Source organism: Labrus mixtus, chromosome 3 (genome assembly GCF_963584025.1).
Source record: "Labrus mixtus chromosome 3, fLabMix1.1, whole genome shotgun sequence".
Taxonomy (NCBI): Eukaryota; Metazoa; Chordata; class Actinopteri; order Labriformes; family Labridae; genus Labrus; species Labrus mixtus.
The window spans coordinates 13,838,030-13,862,938 of NC_083614.1; the positions used below are offsets into that span (position 1 = coordinate 13,838,030).

The 24,909-nt window shown below is 42.5% G+C and overlaps 1 protein-coding gene across 4 annotated transcripts; it reads right to left on the bottom strand.

Moving 5' to 3' along the window:
• Positions 1–437: 437 nt before the first annotated feature.
• Positions 438–24,531, bottom strand: abl2 (c-abl oncogene 2, non-receptor tyrosine kinase). Of its 4 annotated transcripts, none has more exons than XM_061032516.1 (11): positions 24,149–24,531; positions 13,797–13,958; positions 10,806–11,101; positions 10,431–10,703; positions 10,072–10,156; positions 9,568–9,745; positions 9,255–9,439; positions 9,007–9,159; positions 8,598–8,687; positions 8,156–8,338; positions 438–5,482 (listed from the first exon to the last, which is right to left on the bottom strand). In XM_061032516.1, exons 1-11 carry the CDS (start codon positions 24,363–24,365, stop codon positions 3,666–3,668), a joined length of 3,639 nt encoding a protein of 1,212 aa, XP_060888499.1. In that variant the 5' UTR covers positions 24,366–24,531; the 3' UTR covers positions 438–3,665. The 4 variants fall into 4 exon arrangements, with proteins under 4 accessions (XP_060888499.1, XP_060888491.1, XP_060888517.1 ...); XM_061032508.1 differs by having other exon boundaries at positions 13,797–13,961; XM_061032534.1 differs by lacking the exon at positions 24,149–24,531 and adding an exon at positions 14,129–14,335.
• Between the last annotated feature and the right edge of the window lie 378 nt (positions 24,532–24,909).

The window sequence follows — 24,909 nt, forward strand, 5'->3', positions numbered from 1 at the left end:
AAAAGAAAAAAATCTGATGAATTTTAGAAATATTTTCAGCTATTTAGAGATTTTTTTTCTTCCCACTGATTGATTCACACGTGTTTTTAAACTGATGATTGTGGATGCTTGTTTCCTGATAGCAATAGTTAATATAATAAATGAATAAATACATTCATAATTCTGTCAAAAGTTTTGGTTTTGGCATAGATGATGATGAATTGTATCACAATCCATCTATCAAGACACCCTCATTTAAAAATAAATAAATACAAGGTATCTTTAGAGGGTGAGTAAACAAAGTCAGCTGGTTTTCACAAGTAGAATTTTATTGTTAGTTTTATTTTATTTTAAATGGTCTTTTATAAAATTGTTAATTCAACCCTCTGCTTATTCTCTTACATTTCACTGTCGATATGTATATATATTTTAAGAGATACAACCACAAGCCAAAAAAGTACTCATCAATATCTTTATTATTTACAATAGGCTTAACACTGATAAGCAAAACTTCACAGTAATATAACGTGAACTTTAAATAGAAAAACAAAACAAAAAAACACAAAATATATGTTCTTTGTACAATAAAAAAAAAGTTAATGTTAACATCTCTGCCATGTTTCATCCCTGTTTAGATTCACATATTCCATTTCTGTATGTGTTGGTTTACATTGCACTCGTACAACTGAAGAAGTGGCCTTTGGTATAACGATGTGTACACACGTTTATCCAGAGCTGTTCTCCAAAACAGGGAGACAGGAGGGAAAGAAAGATATGCAGGATGAATGCACACAACAGAAAGACAGACGATGCAGATAACTGATACTGAGAATGAGTAGAGTTTTGTGGTCTGTTTAAATATTGAACACTAGTACTTTAGACACTAGATTTATGGGGGAAAAAACAACATTGCTACCAACTCATTCATAGAAAATGATCATGTTTATATTTTGGAACAAAAAAAAAAAAAGGCCCAGACTGGAAATGTGTTCAATTCTGTAGTATGACACTTCCTCTTAACTCTTTGATAAGGCTTTTTGGAGATCCTGCTGCAGAGATATGCACGTCTAATCAACAGAAACCTAACAGGCAATGTGGCCAGACTGGTGCTGGGCATTTATTATCCTTTTTTTTTTTTTTTTTTTTTTTAAATAAAGTTCATGTGTGGTCAGATAAAAAGGCAAAACTGCAGCTGGACTAGTGCAGTGGACTCTTATGTGTTGGAAGAACCATTTTTAGGTGTTTTATTGGCCTCTTATGTATGGCCTTTGTATATCAAATAAAACAATGCTAATTGTGAAAGTGCACCACCTTTGTGTTTTAAGTTTGAATCTGACCATTAACCTCCAACTGTCATAAATGCGTGGTGCAGTGAGCGCCTTATTACAATCTTATGACAAAGGAAAGAAAACACATTAAGGTTGTCATGATGGACTTTGTAATACCTGTGAAATTTTGCAGCAAAAGTGTTTTGCACATAAATTATTTGTTCACAAAAAGGCACCAATAAACACTATAAAGCATGATGGCATTTTTGAAGTCGGTGTAATTTGAAACTCACAGTGAATAGAAATGTATCTTAAGTGTGTCTCAAACGACGCTGTTTGGCAAGAACATGGACATTTATACTGACACACGATTACGTGAAATCGTTACATAAAGTTCACCAGAAAACAAGTAGACAAAACTTTTACTTGTCAATCAATCAAGTGTCATCAACAAGCCTTTTGAAAGTGTTATGGACCTGCAGTGTTTACAGATTACATTGTGTGTTAGTACATGTGTCAATGAAGTGATGTGTCTGAGGCCTTATCCAGTGTACATTAAGATGTGAAGTACAGAAAATAAAACATACCTGTGCTTTGTGTCTTTGTACACAGTTTTGCTTGTGCTCAAAAAAACAGAGCATCTGTTTCTGGACTTAATCAGGTAAGTGACAAGAATTAGAAGCACGGGCCAAAAGAAAAAAATCTAATAAATAAAAACAAAGTAAATGGCACCTTAAGATTTTAAAGAGTCATGCAGGTGAACATTCGACCGGATACAGAACGGAAGAATAATACATTCATAAAGCAGATATTCAGATCTGGGTGGATGAGCCTCAGTCTTGTAATACATCTCTTCAGTCAAAAACATTGCTCTTTATCTTTTAAGCAACACATAAATCTTTTGTTTCCTGGATATGAAATAAATCAAATATTTACATAAATTTTCTCTGTGCTTTTAATAAAAAAAAAAAAACAGGAATAATTTAAAATTCAAGTTCATACAGACATTCTAAAACGCATTTTTTTGATCAAATAATGTACAAATTGCTCATGTGCTGAAGACATACTGCAGTTTGTTGAGAGATCAGTACTGTGTGATTCATGTAAAGTAGGTCTCTGCATATCGCAGTGTTCATACATTGAAGTATTTGAGGCACTGAGGCCATGACAAGGCTACAGGGAATCCAGCACTGTCCATACTCAGAAGGACACTTATAGAAATACTGTCCCAGTTCACCTGCTCATGCGCTACCCTGTGCTCTCCCTCTCCCCTAACTCTTTTATGCTCCATGATAAAAGGTAGAAATGTAGTGTGCAAGGACAACTGGACATAAATATTGAAATGCTTAAGGGGACTTTATGTGGCACTGTGTTAAGTTGTGAACATCAGCTGTGCCACTGAAGCAAATTCGAATGCTATACATTAGATAAGAACGCCCTTATTGGATCATCGCCTATTAGTTCTACATGGAAGTAAAAAAAAAAAAATAATTTCAATTTTGATACTGAAAGCTATGTTTAAGTTGAGTGTAATTACACGCCTGTTAAATGCAAGCAACTTTCAATTATGTAAATGATCCCTTGAGTTCTCTCTTAACAGTCTCACCTTGTGTAGACATGTGGGAACGGGAATGTCAGTGTCTAAAGAGTCGTTTATTCTCTAAGAGTATTCTATAAAATGAGGTTTAAATCTGTAGCAACACAAGATTTCAATGTTGTCCCTCTACCTACAAATACTGTCAGTTGCAATCGATTGAATGAAAATTATATATAAAAAAAAAAAAACATCTGTAAAAAAATAAAAGAATTCAATTGAGACCCTATAACCTTAACTCTTACTGAATTCAGATGGTGATGTTGTTTCCAATCAATCATACATTAAAATGGCTTTAAAAATTGCTCATGGTTCCCAGACATTCAGCAAAATACTTTGAAACTAAGTAAACCCAACTGACAATTTACTCACTTGTAAAACACTGCTGGGCTTAAGTCATCATGTTTCTCTCTCAGTATGTGACAGACTGAATGATTGGCAGAATGAGCTCAGACTGTACCTACTATCTGGGCTGGCTATAAACAGCTGATACACTCAACATTCATGTACAAAGAGGCCTTTATCACGGCCAGGTGGAGATGTGGGTCCAGACATTTCATGGTGTGACTCAAACCATAGTTAGTTTGGTATACAAATTTCTCAATATGTACAGGTCAGAGCAAAATTAGTGTCCACACTGGCTTTTAATGAAACTGTTGTTTGTAAACAATAAAAATATTATATTTTGTAGTGATTTGTGTGAGGTACTCAAGAGATTCTTCTAATTTCGTCCCCCAAAAAGCAGTCCATAAAACCAGAAACATAAACAAGGGAATAAAAGCGATCCGTCTGATAGTTGGAGGTGACAGTGGGTGTCACAGTGGCTACCTTTGCACTACGTCACTAATCTCTTTAATACAACTGTGCAGGTTGTCTAGTACAGTGTTGGGCCCCATGCTGTTAAGCCCTCCGCCTCCCGACGAGGAGGCCCTCAGTTCCTGAAGGCTGAGCTCCAGCTTCCCCACTGCCTCCCGGAAGGCAAATTTGTTCCTCATCTGAGAGATGCAGTCCACATAACCTGAGCAGTAGTCGAGCAGCTGGTGGCCAGCATCCAGCACCTGGCTGGTGGCGGGGCTTTCTGAGCTGGCATGGAGGGCGCTGCTCAGGCACTCGGCACACTCCAGCAGGGCCTCGCGGCTGACGCGCTCCAGGGGCACGCGCTCTGTTTGCTGCCTGGTTCGCCGCAGTGCAACTTTGGAACCTTGCGTGTGCACGGAGGAGGCAGAGTTGGTGGCTCCGTTGGCCATTTTGGTTGGAGTTGTGTTGGTGGAGGACGACGAGGAAAAGACGGAGGAAGAGGCGGGAGGCACTTGTGGCGGTGGCACAGACGGTCTTCCTGTCGTTGCTCCTCCTGATGTCCGTCCTGACCTGTGACCTTTCAAAGTGTCTCCGTTTACTTCCACAGGTGCTCCTCCTACCTGCTCCTCCCCGTCACCACTGTAGGAGTGTTGTAGGCTGCGCAGGGTGGGAGGGGGAGGAGGAGCGCATTTGGGTTTCACAAGCCGCGGCCTGTCCCGCTCTGCTTGGTGTTCTGATAGCAGTTTGAAGCGGTTCCCCTGTGAGTCTAGTCCGACAAGGTGAACGTCAGCTGGGCTGTGCTTCAACGTTGGAGAGATCAGGACTGGAACTTTGTGGTTGTGGGTTGGTGCACCTGTTGATGAAGCACTTGAACTCGAAGTCTTAGAGGGAGAAGGCCAACTCTGCTGCCGGTCCAGACCTCCCCCACTCTCCTCTCTGCCCTCCCTGACCCGAGACAGACTGTCCGATTCCCCGACCTCCCCCCCAACCCCCGGTGCCCTCACTCCCGCAGCAGTGCCCCGGGGTAGTAGCTTGGCTTTGGGCCTTTCCCTAATCTGTGCAGTGCCCTCATCCATCCTCCTCAGCAAAGTTTCTGAAGGCCTTGCAGCCCCATTTTCTGGCTGGGATGTTGTGGAAGCAGTCCTCTCTAGAGGGGGTTTTGCACTGCGGTTCCTGGGTAAAGTCAGAGCCATGCGCTCCAGGTCTGGTAGCCCAGCTGACATAGAGGAGGTAGAATTAGACCGAGGGAAGGGTTTAGACCCTCCAGCTATACTTCCACCCTCCTCTGAAGAGGCTGTCTTCCCTGTCCGTAGCCCCAGCGTCTTTTTGATAAGTCTAGGAGTGAAAAAACCCGCCAACCCACTCCAACTGCTGCCGCTGGACACCTGAGAGCCGAGCCCCCCACCTGAGGGTTTCTGCCCAAAGGCAGCCCCACAACAGCGTGACTGACTCTGGGTGGGTTCCCCGTGGGAGTGAGAGGGAGAAGCGGAGAAGCCGCCAAGACCGTCCGACTGGGGCAGGGGAGGGGGAGCGCTGAAATCGGCGGTAGGCTCATATTTTTTATGAGGCTGTGTTTCCATCTCCCGGAAAGAACTGCTCCTTTTTGGTGGCGTTGGGAGATTGTGTTGGAGCTGAGAGGACTGGGAGGAGGAAGAAGAGGAGGAAGACTTCTTCTTTATGAAGGAGCTAAAGAAGCCAGTCTTGCGGTCTCGTGTAAACGTGCCCATATCCTGTGTATCTTCTAAAAGGCTGGCGGGGGACTTGTCTCGTGGCTGCTGTTTCCTGGGCAGAGCCGGGGAGCTGCCTGATCGACCCTCCCCACCTAACAACGTAGAAGCCCAGCCTGTGAAGAGAAGATATGACTTCATTAAAACTATGCAGTACAGCTGGGCTTTAGTCAGCAGGACTGACTCCATCTTTGTTTAAAGGCTGCTTAATAACTCATGAGAAACAAGTAATGAAGTAGTCTGCTCTCAATACGCTTATACATTTATGTCACTCATTCTAGACAGCTGCATGCTATTGAAACAAGATAAGACTGATCCCTTCCTCTCTTAAAGTCTTTCTTTCCTCCTCAGGAAATTCTCCTGACGACTCTCCTCAGTATGGAAAAAAAGCATTTTTGAAAAAGAGACGGAAAGTTGTGCATACCAGTCATATGCATGCACACACTAATTCAATAATCTTCAAGTTGCTCTTGTAAAAGAGGACTTGGTAACACATGCCAAATGCATCCTGACCAACCCCAATACTAGTCAGGCTATTGTTCAATGAGGGAAACATATTTTTCACTGTTCTTAACAGTTTGGTGCACAATTTGGCATGCTTATGAATATGAATACAAACGGGAGATTAACGCATCACATCAGACATGGACAGTAAAGAAAAGGTTGGAGTTTGTGGCTACATGTTATCAGATATCGAGCCTTTAATGTTTCCGCCATTTGTGCTTTATATTATGCAACATGCTTAATGCTCACATGACACCTGTTATGATTGTGGGTAAATGAGCCCTGAATGCTTCATTACTTATTTCTAATGTTCATGGACTAAACAAAAAAGCTAAAGAAATTGGAGACAGTGGCAGAAAGGAAAAAAAAAAAAAAAAAAAAAAGATGTCAGGAGGAGACAAAGACAGGGACAGACTTTGGTCTTTACAAACAGGTAAACAAACAATTGAAACTTTTTTATTTCTGACATAAATCAAATAAATAGGTGATAACTTAAACAAGACAAGACAAACAACAGACAACATTGTGAACATTTAATAATAGGATTAGATGACATGAAGTTACATGAAGTTAAACCAGGCATTGATTGGTCGAAGAGAATAATAAAACATGAAATAAATAGTGAATGCAGGGGTGCAAACTGATCAGGGATGAAAAAGGTGACATGGATCCAAACCACGTAGGGGGGTCCGGGGGCATGCTCCCCCGGGAAGATATATATTTTATAAATATCAGCTTTAAAATGTTAATTTACAGACGATTTTAGCATTCAGACTAAAGAAGCGGTGCAAACAATAAGAAAAACACAATTGCTTGTCTATATCTATGTTCTGTTCTAACTTTTTGATAAAGCTTCAGTGAAACATGAAAAACCTGTGCACCCAACCTTCAGTCCCTTTTTATAAATGGGATGAATTTGTAGTACAGGGCTTACCATGTTCGACTAAGGGCTGATGTGAAGGCCAGTCACTATGTAAGTAGCTCTCAGTCAAGTATGACAATATTTTCTCTCTTATCATTAAATATGTAACATTATCAATACATGAACCTGATGTTTTATCTCCTGCTGATTCTCATTAAGTTTATATTCCCTCTCTTATTACATGTGTTGACACTGTCACATGTGCTGTCACTTTAATGTTGCCTGAGATAATAATGAACCGGAAAGCTGTATGAAGTTACCTTCAAGCTAGCACACATTTCTCTCAACATCTTTGGCTACCAAACGGTAAATGTGATCAGACAGGATGTTTGATGGCTGGCTTGCTAGCCAAACTTTGAGTCTTTCCACAGTGTTTTCACGGAAAAATAACGTTATGTAAATTAGCCATGTGCTGCACATTGTGACTCATTGAATCAGGTTTCATGCTTCTTGCGGCCGGCGCGAGAATGGTCCGCGGAGGATCTGAGCGCCAAGCCACGCACCTCCAAGATTTTGTAACAGTGCCGACCGCGTTGCAATGATGGCTACAGGGGCCGGAAGTACTTTCTTCGTGCTGTGTTGAGCAATCAGACCGCTCTGACCGCAATCTGTATGAAACGACTCGACGTTTGCAGGGACCGTGCTCGCCGGCCACAAGAAGCATGACAGCTCGTGTCATAGACCCCACCCCCCTCCAAATATTTTTATTGCAGATCTAAATGAATCACACAAATGACCTATTTGGGATCCAAAACGGCGAATTTCGCCGAAAGGTGACAAGTTTGCACCCCTGGAATGACAGAATTATTTCACAGATAATGAACAGTTACCATAGATAGTATGTAACTGAGGCATGCAGCAAAGGTTCAGTTAATCACTAATGATATTTTCAAATTGATGAGTGTTATATATTTATAATTAAGGGGATGTTTGGGACCTAGAATAACTCCATGGATCACATGATGGATGAAGCAAAAGCCCATTTATAATGCTGGAGGATAAAGATATATTTTTAATGTGTGTTTTAATGCTTAAAAGTTATCTTTATATAAAGTGCACAGGACTTACGTTTCTTCTAGAAACGTTTCATAGGTGTTTTACAACATGGACATGACGACACAGATGTCATGGCTGAACAAATGAGATGCTTAAAGGTTCGGGGCTTGAGACGGCAGCAGATGATGGCAGAAGGATGTTTGCACCAGTGGTCACTTAGGAAGGAAAATGACAGCTCTTCTTCTCAGGCGGCGGGCTCGACGGCGCTGCAGTGTGCTCTGTACATCAGTGACATCCTGCATACCTGCAGAATCATAATGAGGTGCATCTGACTGCTTGGTAGTAAGGTAGGCGTGTCGGGCTGTACCTGCATGACCGTGCGTGCTGTGGTCGGACCGTCCATCAAGTCCACCCTCGATGTTTTCCTTGTTTTCTGTGTGCTTGTGCAGTGTGCGAGATTTGGAAGGCAACAGGGGCATGTCGTGACTGAAAGAGTGAAGAGGTCCACATTGACCAGAGGAGGCCGTCTTACACAGCTCCTCTGCAACCTCTGCAAAGTACAAACAGGGAAAAACTCAATAAGTAAGCAGTAGTAATCAAAATTCAGAAAAATAAATACATTTGCCCTCTTAATAAGCCTATGTAAATTTCACAACAATAATCTAACACACAAAAAGACCCATACACATTGTTGCTTAAATATATATATATTTTTTTCTTTTCATGGATGAATAAGGTTTATTCATTTTTCAATATAAACTAGGAGACATTCTATATGCCAGCAGAAGATAAGCTACATGTTATTGTACCTTCAGAGATGCTGGAGTCATGAAACATAGTTTCAAAGGCTTGGTGTATCTCTGCAAATGAAGGCCGGTCCAATGGACTCCACTGCCAGCCTGGTAGAGAGAAAGAAAATAAGGCATGTTACTACAAGGACATACTCTATTGGATGACTATACATATCATAAAACCATTACAGATCCTGTAGATCTGGACTATGATTTAAGTCTTTTTGTGCTAGTCACACAATAACAAGTTTCTCCACACTATGGAAATGGATGCAGGGCATTTTCATGTGAAACAATTCAACAGAAAACTATGAATGACTTACAGAAAACAAACTCGTGCTGTGAACATCTGGTCATGTGTCTTTAGTGAATTTCAACTACTTCATAAATAAGGCAGAACATAAGGGGGTAAGAAACTACAACTCACATGCTCTCATGAGTTCGTAGACTTTGGGTGGGCATCCCTCAGGCTGTTCCATGCGGTAACCTTTCTCCAGGAGGTCATACACCTGAGACAGATCGATACCAGGGTAGGGAGACATGCCGTAGGTGGCAATTTCCCAGAGCAGAACCCCAAATGCTGTAACAAAGACATTTTTTATGATCAAACATTAGCACTTCAGAAATAAGCCACAAGAGAGAAAAACAACACTTAAGATGTATGTATATGCTCACCCCAGACATCAGACTTAATGGAGAAGGTGTTATATGCAAGGCTCTCTGGTGCAGTCCATTTGATGGGGAACTTTGCCCCAGCATGCGCAGTGTAAGTGTCACCAGTCATTAACCTGCTCAGACCAAAATCTGCAACCTTAACGACATGATTCTCCCCGACCAGGCAGTTCCTCGCCGCAAGATCCCTGAAACATGGATAGCGAAGGAAACATTTGAGAAAAAGATAGAGAGGAGAAGGGGGGAAGCAATGTGGAAAATGCACTAATATGTGATCTTGTACACACAGAGATACACTTGGATGATATCCCTTTACCTGTGTATGAAGTTCTTCTTCTCCAGGTATTCCATAGCAGAGGAGATCTGTGTGGCCATGTACAGCAGCACCACAGCATTCACCTCCTCCTTGTCACAATCTCGTAAGTAGTCCAGCAGGTTGCCATGAGGCATGTACTCTGTCACGATGTAGAAAGGAGGCTCCAGCGTACACACACCTGCAGGAGGGGCAGAAGTTAGTGTTTGTTGGCTTCTGTTTTCCAAGAGTTAGTAGAAGCAGCATTCAGTTTTTATGTTCTGTATAAGTGTGTATGTTAAAGGCTTGATTTTTTTTGTTATACTTTCTGAATGTCCTCTTTTATTGTTTCTTTGTCATGATGCTTTCGATGTCTTGTGTGTTGCACTTTGAATTGCCTTGTTGCTGATAGGTGCTGTATACATAAAATTGCCTTGCCTAAGAGTTAGTGTCCACCAAATACAATTTCAGAGCTTGGGTCAGTGTATTGAAATTAATGTTGTATTCAAGTTATTTGGTTTTACTGACCTAGTAACTGAACGAGGTTTGGGTGTTTCACCTCCTTCATAACTGCCGCCTCTTTCAAAAACTCTTCAACTTCCATGGTGTCCTCCTGTCATTAGAGAAAAAGAATATGCACACAGAAAGAGGAATTAATCAGCGGGTTGGATACACTTTGCAGACAAAGCATCTTCAGTGATAATTGCACGCACGGTAATACCAAAGCCCACCAGCAGGTGGTGATCTATAACTATGTTTTGATCATGCCCTATCCTCTACAGAAACAAAGGTGTTGAGACGCAAACAAATAAGTATGATATAATAAAATCTATTTTTCAACATTAAGGGTCAGTGGAATAAAAAAAATGAAAGGGTGGTCTTCTTACCTTGAGTGTTTTCACAGCCACTGTAAGGTTATACTTTTTCCAAACTCCCACATACACCTCCCCATACTGGCCACCTCCGAGCTTGTGCTTCATGGTGATGTCTGTGCGCTCCATCTCCCACTTGTCATGGATGGGTGACACGCCGTACACTGTGGGCTTGTTACATTTGGGTGCTGGGTAGTGCAAGGTGGTGACCAGGCCATCAGCTACAGTGGAGTGGTGGTGGACAAGCTCGGCGAGGGTGGCGAAGCGGCTCTCAGACGTCACATACACCTAAGTGGGAGAAGGTAGAGAGTTTATGTGTGCACAGGTTTAAAACAATAACTTAAGCAAAGTCCACCACAAAACTGAACTGTTAATCTCATTTCACTCTACCTTCCCATCCGAGGCCGTGTTGATCCGATAGTGGTAGACTCTCCCCTCGTAGCGGAGAGAAATTGACAGCTGCCCAGGGCTGCTCTCGCTTTCCCGGACAAGGAAACTGCCGTTGATGAGGGAGGAAAGCAGGTACTCTGCTGCGCTGCGTGACACAGGCCCATGGTACCAGCTGTGTTTCTCCAGACTGTTGACTGGTGTGATGTAGTTGGATGGCACCCAGCCCTGGCCGTTTTTAGAGCGCACTTCACTCCATTCTCCATTCTGGTTGTATCCCAGAACACGCAGCTTCTCACCTGGACAGAGGAGAGGCAACATGTGAGAACTGATCTTTTAGGGACATAACAGCCAGATAGTAAAAAAAAAAAAAACTCATGATAAAGGAGGCACTTGTGGTTTAATTTCACAACTGAATTCTGCTTAAATCTCCTTAGAATAGAGAAAGTTCCATATCAGTAGTCCTTGAATAAACCTTGAAAGCCATTTTCACAAAGGCCTTATAATAAAAAAGTTTTTATCTTGACTTTTGATGGTGAGTTTAAAGAGTTGTTATCTTCATGCTGATTCCAGGATTGATTCTCAGTTCTCTTTCAATTCCTTCCCAGATGTGCAACATAGACTTCCATTTCTCATTATGTCACATAGGAGATCATAATGCATTAATAACAGGTTATGACCAGGAGAAACCAGACATGTGGTGAAACTACATCTGAAGCTGTGGAACAATGATAGGGCTGGGTGGACTGCATTTCTGTCACAGAGGGCTAGGCAGACCCGGGCATGTAGAGACTTGGTCTGTTGTCTCAGTCTGACGTCAGATCAGGAGACATGAAGGAGCAGAGAAGCGGATGTGCTTGGAGATAGTGAATGAAGGAGCAGGGAAGAGTCCTGTTGGTTAGACTAAGGACTGGAAAAAGAAAAGTTGAAGGTGAAAAAGAAAAGAAGACAGCAGTGACAGGCTGGGTGTGACGGTCTGACATAGAGCAAAGCACACTGTCAGCCAGCCTGGGGAGGGGAGAGAATCTACCTCTACTGTTTCACCATGAATGTGCTATCTGTCTTCATTGGTGTTTGTCCCTTCCTTCAAAATGTATGCCTTAAACGTTTGAATTATATCATCAGCTTTAAATTTTAAATCCAGCTTTATGAAAGATTAACAGGTATAAGACTAATATGACTCCAGGCTGTTTATAATACTAAAACAGGATTTAAGTTTTGACAGTTACATGGAATTGCTGCTGCTCAGTGGTGCGTTGTTTTTTCTGGAATATATTTGTTTTTTATTCTGTGTAACTGAGAGACGGAGTCCAAATTACATGTACCTACATTACAGGGACATTTAAGTATATCTTATCGATCTAATCTGATCAGATAAGGTGGTCATTTTTTATTGTTTGAGGTAAAAAGTAGAAAATCCACATTTCAAAGTTATCTGGCAGCAAAGTGTGAATGCAAGTATTTGATTGATACAGCAGCACCACCCAGATTGAAATTGTGTTGCAGTAATAGTTGACTGAGGAGCCATTTTTTTTTAGCCACTGTGTTTATAAACTGTGCTACTGGACCAGCCGCTTTAGACTTTGACGACCTGGTTCATAATTTGATGTAAAAGTTGAATCACTCAATTAAAAAAATCGTTAGCATTGATCTTCATGTTGAGGAAGTTTAGCTCCCAAAACTTAAATCTCTAAGATAACATCCACAACCCTAAACTAAACTGTGATTTTTATCTGCATGCATCCCAACAATCCACCTGCTGTCTCTGTCTGCCAGTTTAGTCAGAGTGAAAGCTAATTACCTTGCTGCCTCAAACCAGGAGCAATGTATGTTTAAAGCAGTGTTCTGGTTTGGTCTGACAAAGTAAAGAGACAAAGTCCCAGACACGCCCTGTTAAGTCCCTCTCTGTGATCAGCCTCTGCCCGCTGTTCACATCCACCTGTTATTATAACTGTTGAACATGTTCAATATTAGCGGAGCATTACAGGCACGCTTTGGTGTTTCTATATGACAGACTCAAGAAGTGGGACAGCAAGGAAGTGCAATGGAGCTTGGAAGTACACAGGCGCTCTTGTGCATGTGGGCGGGAATCTGAGATTCAGTCCATGAGTCAAGGAATAAAACATAATTTTTATCCCGGGCAGCTGCAGTGGAAGTCCTAAAATGATGGATAATAAAAATAGTCTGGCACAATTAAGACTTTACATTGGTTAGGGACAGAAGAATGGATATCCATTTAACCAGCGTTGGTTGACCAGTTTAGGTTTCAACTGAATAGTATGTGAAAAGAAAAGAAGAGTAAGAAATGGGAACATCGGGAAAATACTGGGACAAAATATAAACGTCACTGGTATTTAAGTCATTCAGTCTGTAGACTTTCAGGTAGCATTTTCTTATTCAAAGATCTGATAGTTGAACAAAATGAGTGTGAAAACATTCAGTCCAGTATAATGTGAGAGAGGAATGTGGGGCAAAAGCTGAGGTTCTGATACCTGATTGTGTCACGACAGGTTTGGTGACGACTCTGTTGACACACCACATTCCTGTAGCATAACCACACTTTTTCCTCAATGAACATTACTTCAGGAGCCGCTGACCTGCCAATCACTTTTCTAGCCTTGAAGGTTACGTCAATGACTGTTTGCTACATGTAAGGAAATCTCTGTGTTCTGTAGCAACACATGTCAACAGTGTTTGTCAGGAAGGTGTGGTGTTCAAAGACAAATTGAGGAGGAGTATCATCACGTAGCCAAACAACAGCGTTCAGTGATGACGCAAAGAAGGGAGTACATGAAGAGAAGTCTTAAAGCTCCAGTGAGGAGTTTTTAGCTGGTAAATGCTAATTTTCATTAAATGTAATGTTTGCAGGCGCTGCCACCAGGTAGGTTTCAGACAGAGTGAGTTAAATTTGTGATATAGCTTGGAGGAAACCCACATTTACATACAAGCTTTTGCAGGAAATCAGAGAAACAGAAAACGCCATAAAGCCAATACCTTTAGTGATGCTGAGTGTGTTGTCTCCGCTGGCGACAAAGTCATAAAGTGCAACAAAGAGGTTCGGGTCGCTCTCAGCCGCCCCCAGGAGGTTTTCTTTGGAGCTCCAGCGCACCGCCTCTGTCAGCGCAGCCGAGTCCAGGCCGAATGGCCTGTGGAGAGCTTCTAGAGAGAGATGAGGGGGGGAAAAGGTCAAGGAGAGAGAAGAAAAACTATTAGACTAGGAAACAAATAGTGTGAGGGTAATTGAGAGGTACCAATGATGTCCTAGAGCAAAATGCCAAAGTTAAAAGTCTCCCTAAACCTGAGAGTCCATTATGCAGATTATCTACCTGTCTGTCCAGGTGGTTTCCCCTGCCTGAGCCCCGTTTGGAGATGGCGGCCGCTCAGTGCCACCCACTCTTCCTCAAAACTGCTGTTTGCCTGCAGGCACCTCAAAGGCATTACTTTAACCAAACCACTCTCTAAAGGGAACTATTATCACTTCACACAGAAGCCTGCCGTGTCTAGCCCGAGCCAGGTAAGATCTGAGGTAGGAGTGTTTTTGTTTGATTGTTTATACAAAGAGGAAGGGGGCGGAGCTTAAACCTCTAGGATGGGCTAGATTCTCATTCTGTACAGAGTGCAGTGATTGCCATAGCTACATAACACACCCACTGACACAAAATGATGAACTAGTACATGCGTAGCTAACACGCGCTACACTCAACAGCTGCTGCCAAAGTGCCTGCATGTCTGAACAGCTGCTGAGTCAGTGAGATAGCAGGGTGGTGAAACAGACGGGATAGGGAATGGAACTCAAGAACTGTTATGCAGGAACTTTGAAAGAGAAAATCATTAATAAGCATTGTTACATTACATGTTTTCATTTGCTCCAAAGTGACAACAGCGACTGAGAATAACCAAGCGATCTTACGCATAATCTATTTGCTATGTACATAAGAACGGGTTGAAAATCTATTGTGTTAACACAAAGCACCAACAACTCTATGACTATGTAATTCCCAATGCTAATTTATATCAAGGGCTGCCGTAGAAAAAGCACAGGGGGGCTCTAGCTTCAATTTCAAAAAAGTGTCAATAAGACAAAAAAGTGGTTTCGAAGTTAAGTTCAGCTAGTCATGAAGTCTTTCAATGATGAGGTCTTGACTTTTTCAGACAAACTACAACGTCAACGGTTCAAAAAGTTGAAGTCTCAGGCCACCAGAAATTTCACATGGGTATGATGTGGAAATGAAATAGAAAAAGACAACATAGAAGCTACTTATGTGGACACTTTAATTCCATATTCTAGTTCTCAACATCCTCGTCACTACAAGCTTCCACCTACACAGCCATGCAGATTAACAGGAAAATGATCTGTTACAGTATCTCCCTCCTCCAGCAGTTGTATATTTTCCATTCACTGGCAAACCTAACCAATTATTCCATTTTCTAATATAAATTGTGCTATAATGACCTAGCTTTTCAAGTTTACAAAATTAATGGGACATTTTATTTCCATGGGACTCATTCAAATCACCTCCTGTGGGTCCCAATGACTCACTACATTGAAAATCTAATAACATCACTGAAATCATTTCATACTTGATTTCTTTCCATAAAAACAAAACAAAACAATGTACTGTCTAGCTACTTTTTCATTCCACACTTGTCAAGGTAGAAAGAAATAAAGCAGTTTCTATTGTTGTTTGACACCATGTGCCATGTGGCAGACACATGCCATGCAGGGAGATGAGAGCCGAGAGATCCAAACAACAAAGCAACACAATATATTTCTACTTTGTTCAACAACTAAGCTGAAGTCCCTATAGTACGTCCACTATACGACCACATGCACATTATTAGGTTTGCCCACCTTTGTTCTGGACCAGCATGCACTGCAGTGCGGCACTGGCTGTGACCTGGCTCAGCCACAGTTCCCAGTACATGTTCTGTCCTGGTTTGCTCAGCTACCAGTCCGAGTATCCAAAGAAACAATGTGGTTTTCTTGGTCCGCCGTACTGACTCTATGCAGTTATTTGAAGTTTGACTATGTCCATGTAGACACAACTGATGGAGACTGAAAAGCACAAACGTTCATTCTCCTGGCAAAGAAAAAGGAAAACTAAAGACGCAAGTTTTACTTCTCTAAACCATCCTCTTCACGTTTGGAGTACCAATACTATTCGTAAAGTAATCCAGAGAGAAAGAGACCCCCCAGAAAAAGTATTTACCCACGGCGTCCTTGATTCAAACCTCCTAAACCTCTGAAGTAACAGTAGCGACTAACAGCCTCCTGCTGTGAACTCCAGACTAGCTTTGATGTGGCCACAGAGAGTCAAAATTTCCAAGGTCCATCTGGAGAGCACAGAAATCCATGACTGATGTTCTCTGCGGTTTAATGCACATTAAAGGATGGCAAAACGTGGCAGAGAGAAAGAGTGAGGAAGGCGTGCAGTCGGGGAGTAAGAGGCATGTATACAGTGATGGGGGGGGGGGGGGGCAGTGTGGTATGGAGGAAAGTTGAGATGAAAGCGCATGTGTGCGATTACGTGCCGTGTGTTAGTGTGTGTGTAGCCTGGTACAGCACTGGGGCTAACAGCAGATGGTTGGTCTTGTTCCCCTAAGGGGGCATGGGGGGGGGGGCTCCTATTGACCCACACTTTTCTTCTGTGTGGATGTGTAAGTCAATGTGTGTTTGCATATGACTGCAACTGCTGTAGCCAGGCTGAGCCAACTGTCAGCGCTGCTCCTCTTACAAAGCTACATCACACCAGCAGCACTCTCTGCAGGAATGTTTTCAATGAAATAGAGATATTATACATTTGTCTAAGCTCTCATTCTGAGGAATCTCAATCACAACCGTCCCAGACAAAAAGTTATAGACAAAGAGAAACTAAATAACTGATTCGAGAAGTATTTTTGGGTCAAATATCCTAATCACATTAAATCGTTTTCAAAGCATGCTCCAGTTTCATTAAGCTCCTCATATTTCTTTGATTGGTTTCTAATCCTCCTTATGCCAGACAAAAAGCAAAATGATGTTCCACTTGGCCAGGATCAAACCTCGCTGAACAGTTTGATTGAGGGAGCAGTTGGTATGCATTGGGTATGTCGTGTGCCCGTGCCTCTAAGTGTGTGTGCTGTGAAGTGTATCACATGTGCGCTCTCAAGAAACTACGGCTTTGTGTGGAGTGGAGCGGAGAGGGTATGCAAGTCTGAGGGGCACGCTAAGCCTGCACCCCCTAAGACAGCTGTGACAGAGGTGACCCTGACACACACACACACATCATCTACACACACACACACCACACAAACATACACACACTCTCCTTGGCTACCCTACAATCCTACTTCTTCCCCTGCAGCTGTTTGTACGAGTGTTTGTGCCTCCATGTATCAATAAAGCTTTCACTTCAACACCCACAACCTTTGGCCAACAATTAAATAACACAATCACATCACTCACACACCCTAATCAAAAACAATACAGATCGTATTTGGAGCCAGTGGCTAGCGAGGTAAATGTGTATTTTTAGCTGCTGGAGAACAAAACATAGTAGCATGACGTCCAGAAATAACTGTGCAGAGCACACAGTGGTAGTGTGGTGGAGATGGGGAGCTGGCTGCCTGCAGGAAGCCCTGGCAAAAATCTGAGACAATGCTGCGGATGAGATCCACATAGAACAAGATATTACATAACAGAGGCTACAGGGCAGGCCTGGTCAGATCCTGTGGCACACTCACAGACAGAGAAGGTGAAGAGTCATTGATTACAAAACAAGGAGGGCTGGAGCCTGGGAGACTCAAATCTACTGTGTGATGTAATCTAATACCATTATTTATTTTTTTGTCTCATGGTCACTCAAGATCACTCTGAGCCTTACTGATACATCAAGTTTTAACAGATTAACTTTTCAAATTGTCTCATAAACGCAAAAACACAGATACATTTTAAGATATCTCTTTAAAAAAAATACAGATTGGGAAGAGGCAAACATTCAAGCGGGCCAGGTTTATTAGTATAGTCCCAAACTTTCCTCACCTTGCACTGAAAGCGCTCTGAAGTGCAAAAAAAGAAGACACTATAGTAATAGAAACAAACAAGGACTTTTTTAAAGCTGAGATTAGAAGAGTGTTCATGTTACATAACAAAATGTCGTATTAAAGCAACAAATATTGAACAAGTAAAGGTGCCAGTATCTATCAAATAAGCATACGATGATGATCGAGAACATGTTGGTTGTAGTTCTTTGACTTTCATCTCTGTTTTATATTTTTGAATTCTGACCTTTTTGTCAATAAACGAGAACATTTGAAGATGTCATCTAGTGCTTTAGACAGGACCTTAGATGATGATAACATGTTTTTGGAGCTGTGTGTCCAACATGTTACTAAAAGAAGTTGTTTGAAAAACAACAGTCCATAAAGAATCTCTAGCTGGAAAGGAGTGAGTAGGGACAGTTGTTGTTCATGAGGACCAGACAAAGGACAATAGCCTCATTAATGCAACATCACAAGTGTGTGTGTGTGTGTGTGTGTGATCCCTTCTGTTGCATAAATCTGTCTGAACCACTTGATGATACAGTACACTATAACCAACACCATGTATGAACTTGCCCTGGGGCCACAATTGGTGCACATCAACACTGGAGGATTCAAATGTCTCCATCTATCAGACCCTGTCGTTAACACATCCCGGTGTTGCAAACCTTTCTGAGTAAGCAACCAAACATGCACACACAAGCCTGAAGTCACATACTGAAACACCTTCGTATGTTCTCTCTTCAGTCTCCATGCCTGCTGTAGTATACATGGAAATAAACCAGTGAGGGAGTGGACAAACATCAGTCCGGATCTAAGTGCCAGTCGATCATCGTTGAATTGAGAATGGAGCCCTAACCCATTGCTCACCCTGCCCTGCCTCTCTCAGGGCGTGTTATGGGTTAATAATGAGCTCTAAGTGCTTCCCTTTAAATGTGCTGCCAACAATGCTAAGTACTCCTTTATGTGACAGCTGAGCAGATGAATGGAATATTATGGCTTTTCTTTTTACATATATGGAAAATACAAAATGATTTGATAAATGCAATCATTTATTTAATAGTGTGTCAAATATTTTTTTTATATTTTGATGCACAATGAAGAGTTAACCCTCAGTCTTGTTGAATGCATCATGTGATCGATGTGAGTGATGTACAATGTCTATCTGAAGAGTGTATTAGTACAGACAACTCCCTACATTTGAAAAGGTGTGTTCACCACAGAAGACATCTACAAAGCACGGAGATGAAAACATGAACTCTTCTTGTTGCCACCTGCTCGCTTTTAATCTTTCCAAGCAGGGAGGATTTACAGAAAGAACCAAGTGAGTAATCTTGGTATCTGAACAGCTAATCGGTGTGGTGTGGATAAGCTGTAGGTTAGACGTTTAAGCTGCTTTACATTGACACAGTTCAGAGAACTGACCACGGCGAAAGATTGTATTTGCTGAAAGGATTGTAAATAATGGAGTTGAATTGTGCTCTTTTTGAAAAACTGTACGTTGACACAATTTCAAAATCCTCCCAAACATTGTTTGCTGCAATTCATGTTCTTTAAAAAGGGTGTCATGTCTACTTTAATAAAAAATATACCAATATCTCTTGATCCTCCCATTTTGGTTTAATAGTATCCGCACAACTTTAACTTTTAGTCGTCTCTTCTCAGAATAATCACACGCATTAGGCGGGATAGTTGAGGACAGAAGTGCCATAGGGCGTCCGGATTACGGTTTTCTGATTGACTGGTCAGCTGTAGGCCAACTGCACTGAAGGAGTAGGACGTGCTGGATAATCCTATGTAAGAGCTGCACACCCATTACAAATATACTGACAAGGACAGAAAGAAACAGAGAGGGAGAGAGAGTGTGTGTGTGTGTGTGTGTGTGTGTGTGTGTGTGTGTGTGTGTGTGTGTGTGTGTGTGTGTGTGTGTGTGTATGAATGTGTGCATGAATGAGTGCATGAATGAATGTGTGTATGCGTAAGCATGCATGTGTCTGTGTTTACAGTAAGTGTGTGCAAGTGTGCATTCCAAGCCAAGTCTCCAGCCTGGAACCCAAAAGATAAGCAGCAATGATAATGCCAGCCACTGAAGACTGATCCTGGAAGCGAATCAATGCTTAACAAGCTTGGCACCGGGACTCCCCCTCTTTCCTAGCACATATCCCTCTATTCACTGCTGCACCGTTGCAGCTTCTGTGATTTTAACCAGAAGCTACTTCAACAATTTGGCAAGACCTCTCTACACAAAAGTTTTAAACGTTTTTTTAAGCTGACAGATGCAAGGGATAGATCTGCCATCTGCACAGCCAATCACTTACTTTTCTGAATTATCCTCACTTTTGAATGATATCAATTGTAGAGAGAGGAAGCCCGGCAATAAAAACTACGGCTTCAGAAGGTTGAATGATAGTAGACACACAGGCTCAAGGTTGCAAACTATTCTTTTTGGTTCAGAAGCATACAGTCACAACAACGCAATCACAAAACTCATTCTTACTAACACATTCGAGAGATATCTAAATTGTGCTGTCAGTGCTTTAACATTTCATAATGTAGTATACACGCTGTTCTTAGAAATGAAAAGGCATTTTACAAAGATTGAAAGATTTGAGATGAGGTCAGTTGCAACAGCCAGGGTTCAAAAGAGATGAGCTGGGGATAGAGATGCTTGGCAGTCAGCTGTGGTACAAGCCACACTTAGGATGAGGGCAAAGGCACAGGGAGACGTAAATTATTTAACCCACAACCATTACAGAGTGCACAATGGTACATGCAGCCTCCAGATCAAAATCATGTTTAATGTGTTAAAAATAATTTCTGATGATTTCATGATACTGAAATACAGTGTCTCCTTTAACACATCCATCAAATCATGCTTATTCTCATATGTGAGAAAGTCCGTCAGACTCCTGTGTTTTGCCCTAATTTCCAGACAGTGCCATCCAGAGGAGGTGTGGCCATGGCTCCTCCTAGTGGTTAATAGCACAAAGAACAACAAATTGTTTTTTAATCTACAAATCATCTTCACTCCAGGAAAATATCAATGCCTATTAAAATATCAGCCATAACTGCTTAAGTACCCCAAACTGGATTTTCCCTAGATATGTGGCTTCTGTGTGACTTCCCTCTGTGGTTTAGGTTTTAGCACATAAGGTCCACAGAGAAGTGGATTTGTCTCTAATCTCATTTCACCCATGATGCAAATCAGCTTAGGTCCATTGATCCTGGATCCAGGCATCGCTCTTCTACTCCGGGCAGCTTTAACAGTGCTGCACTTTAGGCACAGCAGCTGGCTCTACCTTCACCATCAGAACTGCTGCCAAGGAGTATTCAGATCCCCCAATTTCTATGATCTGTTTAGGATATAAATAGATTGACTCAATGCTTTGCCAAGTTTATAAAAAGAACATTTAGATGTACTGGAACTGGTTCTTTTCAATATGGCCAATTAACACAGATTTTCTTTAACAAACTAGAATCTCATATGCCGGTATGCTAAATATAAGGCATGTGCTCAAACAAAGCAATGAAAGTGATTAACTGTGGGGTAACCTTACAGCGGCCATTATGAAGGCTTGCTCCTCTGTGACAATTCACAGGACTCTTCCCACAGCAGAATGTCTATCACAAACCCCATTGCTGAGATGGGAGATCTCTGAGCTCCTGACAAAGCTAAATAGGTGGAGCCATCGATATGGCTTAATTAGGCTGCCACTGATTCACCAACTCTGCACCTCTATCAATATACTCATGAAGGTTGCTACTCATTGAATCAGCACAGAGTCGCTCTGCTCCCCGTCGCCTTGTTTAGCTCAGTGTTTTTGTAGCTGGCCTCCGTCTAGAGGGGTTAACATCGTCTATGTGAGACAGGGGATGAGCTGAGGGGAACTGCTGCACTCTTGAGTAAGGGACAGGATTTCTCTTTTCGTAAGTGGGAAGAAACAGATACAGCCCATTGCTGGAATCTACAGTTTTTGAGAAAAGGGAACGGAAGTGAAAGAGGGAGGTAGAGGCCACACGAGAACAAACCAGTTTCCACTGGTGACCTCCAGCCTCTAATATGACCCCCTTAAATGGCTCTGTGGTTTGAGAATCTGATAGGAACTCCCTGGGAGCATGTGCAATGATGATACACATTCATACTCCCTGGATGATGCATCGGCACAGGTTTAATAGACAAAAGCACATTCCACATAGACTGGCACCTTTCAATTACACAACAAGAAGGCATCATTTAGCCATATGCCAATCTTTCAGAAAGCAGGGTTATTAAACCACTCTAACATGTCGAGCCCTGATAGCTTGTGAAATAAACTATTTTTTGTATTTCCTTTTGCTGATGTGGCACTTCAATTTCCCTGCAGGGAATGATCAGAGTTCCCCTTATCTGAACTTCCCCTGTACAAGACCTACTTACATGATGCCACTGTCAAAAAAAAGCCACAACATCACTTCAACCTATCAACACTATTAGGAAATAAATAACAAAATCAATATTGGTTTATTCTATTCAGTCATCTACCCCATTTATGACTTCCAATACATGATTATGAACTTCATTATATGCTTTGTTAAATCCATGCATAATATGAATGAATAAAATAAGATGTCTTGTGGCTTCCAGTCAAACAATCTTTGCTGCTGTGACATCAATTTGGACTTTAACATACTGAATGCTGGATTACATTATATGACAAATAATCAACTGACAAAAACATGATGTAATTCTAGCCATTATAAGCACTGAATGTATACAAAATAGATGAAAAAGAAGAGGTTTGATAGTAAGTGTAAGACTGAGTTCACAGTACCAAGCTTGCTCACTTAAGAGCCTTTGTTCTATTATTGTGTGCTCTGAAGAGTAGCAGTCTCTCAGCAGAGTGGCTTTGTGACTGCATCTTGGCTGCTATAAAAAGGCCACTCCTGCCTAGACATCGGAGAAAAGGCAATGATGCAGCCACTGAGTGGTTGAGCACTTAGCAGGTCTGTCCTTCCGTACATGTACCTCAAGCTGAGGAGGGCTCCTTTTGAGATGTACCAGCCAGGAATTGAAAATGTGATCCGGTACCAAAATCTTAGTGTCCTTGCATAATGCAATTGGTGCTGTAACATCAGCGGAAACCAGGTGAGTCATGCCAGTAGTTCAACATCAGTGCAGCACACGTGACATTACCATGCAGAGGGAGAAACAAAACCAACAGCAGTAGACATGCACAAAATATGCAACAAAGTTTACACCCAGGGTGTGATGTTAAGTCAGGCGAATGATGACATAAACAAAAAGAACAATTTCCGGGTTAACAATGCGAGAGCACTTACATGATTGTCATGTTAATCAAATTAAGTATCGACAACAAGAGCCCATTAAAATAGAATACATTATGGTGATGGGATTACGCATCCTGTCATCACCATTTGTTAGAAGCCCATGTCAGCCATTCAGACCACGCTTAAAAGGAGGGAAGGCGAGCCTTTTAGGGCACAGAGAGTTATTGTTGGGCCATTTCTCCATGACTCACAGCGCAGATAACAATATCAGTGCTTAGCTATAGCTGTAAAGGCAGGCACATGGGCGAGGGGAGGGACTGCCACACCTATTCTGTGATCTTTTACATATTTCACTAATTATTTCACTGATCATGTATAAAGTAAGATGTTGGGGTATTAAACCACAACCGCACGAGAATAGATCATTTCATGAAAGAAGCTGACTTAAATAATGTTAAAGACAGATGTCCCAGTGGATCACAGTGTGCAGTGAGCTTGCTGAATGTGCTCTCACAGTTGACACAATCAGACAGAGGATGTAAGTGAGCATGTGAAAAGCACAAGCTATTGTAATGTGAGCCTGCGGTGGCTGCTTCACTCAGTTAACGGAGTGGGATTGCTGCTCAATGTCCAGAGGCACGAATAATTGTTTATCCAACCAAGTATCACATAAAGGGGCCTCAGAGGAAAAAAAACCCCACAACTTTAGTCGTGATCCTATGGGGCAGAGCACAGCAGACTCGTCCTCTTATCGAAAACATTGTCTCTCCTTTGGGATCACCAGGTCACATGCAGAACACACATACTGCTATATCGGTGCCAGATCTGAGCAACTTCATTAGCCATCCCCTAATTAAAATACCTCCTGACACAACACACAGACAATAGACTGATTACATCTCATTGATAGCTTCGGTTTGGCGGAGAAGCTATTTCCGCTAACGCGTCGTTGTCAAACTAGCACGGACTCAGCTAGCAACATGCTAATCATCAGCAAACAAATATAAAGACTGAACACTTCATCACCTGGACCAGATTTTAATTTAATGTGGCGTTACCTGAATGCTGCACGAATATATTGATCCCCGGGTCGGGCACGTTGACTGCAGCGACCCTTCCCGGTGGTGTCCCGGTGCTAGCGGCGGGTTCTCGGGGTCTCCTCCCGGCGCCGCTCGCCCGGTTCCCCTTCCCTTGGTGCGGTTGGGACGCGTGGGGCTGTGGTGGCTGGAGTCCGGTCGATGTGCTCTCACCAACACGGCCTACCTGCTGTCCCATCCCGGTTGTTTGGTGTAAGGACGTCTGGGACGAAGCGAGCAACCCCCCCTGCGCACCTCTGGTTCACATTCCCTCAAGCTGGGGGCGGCCTGGCCCGAATAGTGTTCAGTCCCCTCCTCACTCTCCCTCGCCGAGCTAACGACAACTAGCCCGTGGTGAGCTAGCCTGTTCACTAATGTTAGCAGCTAGCAGTGAAACCCACCCACCCTCTGCCTTAACAATAAGACTGCACAACCACGGCGCGTGACAGCGATCGCCTTTATTCCGACGATCCTGACGGTATCCGAGTATGTACAGACGGCAACCAAGACCAGCAATAATCGGTGTGTTGAGGAGCTGTTCAAAACCTTTCCACCGCTGTCCGGCCGCTACGCGCCCCCTCTGACGCCGCCATCTTTACCGCAGAACAGAAGATGTGTTGCACAAGGCGGGGGGTTCTCCGCGATCCCCCTGTCACCATCCTCCTCCAGCTCTCCAACACTGTCCCAACCATACGTCCCAACCATAGGTCCCAACAACTCCTGCTAGAGGGCAATATGAACTG

What these genes read in the sequence shown, in the direction of transcription:
- abl2 (XM_061032508.1), bottom strand. Translation starts at nt 24,365, where the DNA reads ATGGGACAGCAGGTAGGCCGTGTTGGTGAGAGCACATCGACCGGACTC. An exon ending in TGGCTGTGAAAACACTCAAG is followed by an intron (nt 10,157 to 10,430) that starts GTAAGAAGACCA and finishes CTCTAATGACAG; the next exon opens with GAGGACACCATGGAAGTTGA. An exon ending in AAGAAGAACTTCATACACAG is followed by an intron (nt 9,440 to 9,567) that starts GTAAAGGGATAT and finishes TCCATGTTTCAG; the next exon opens with GGATCTTGCGGCGAGGAACT.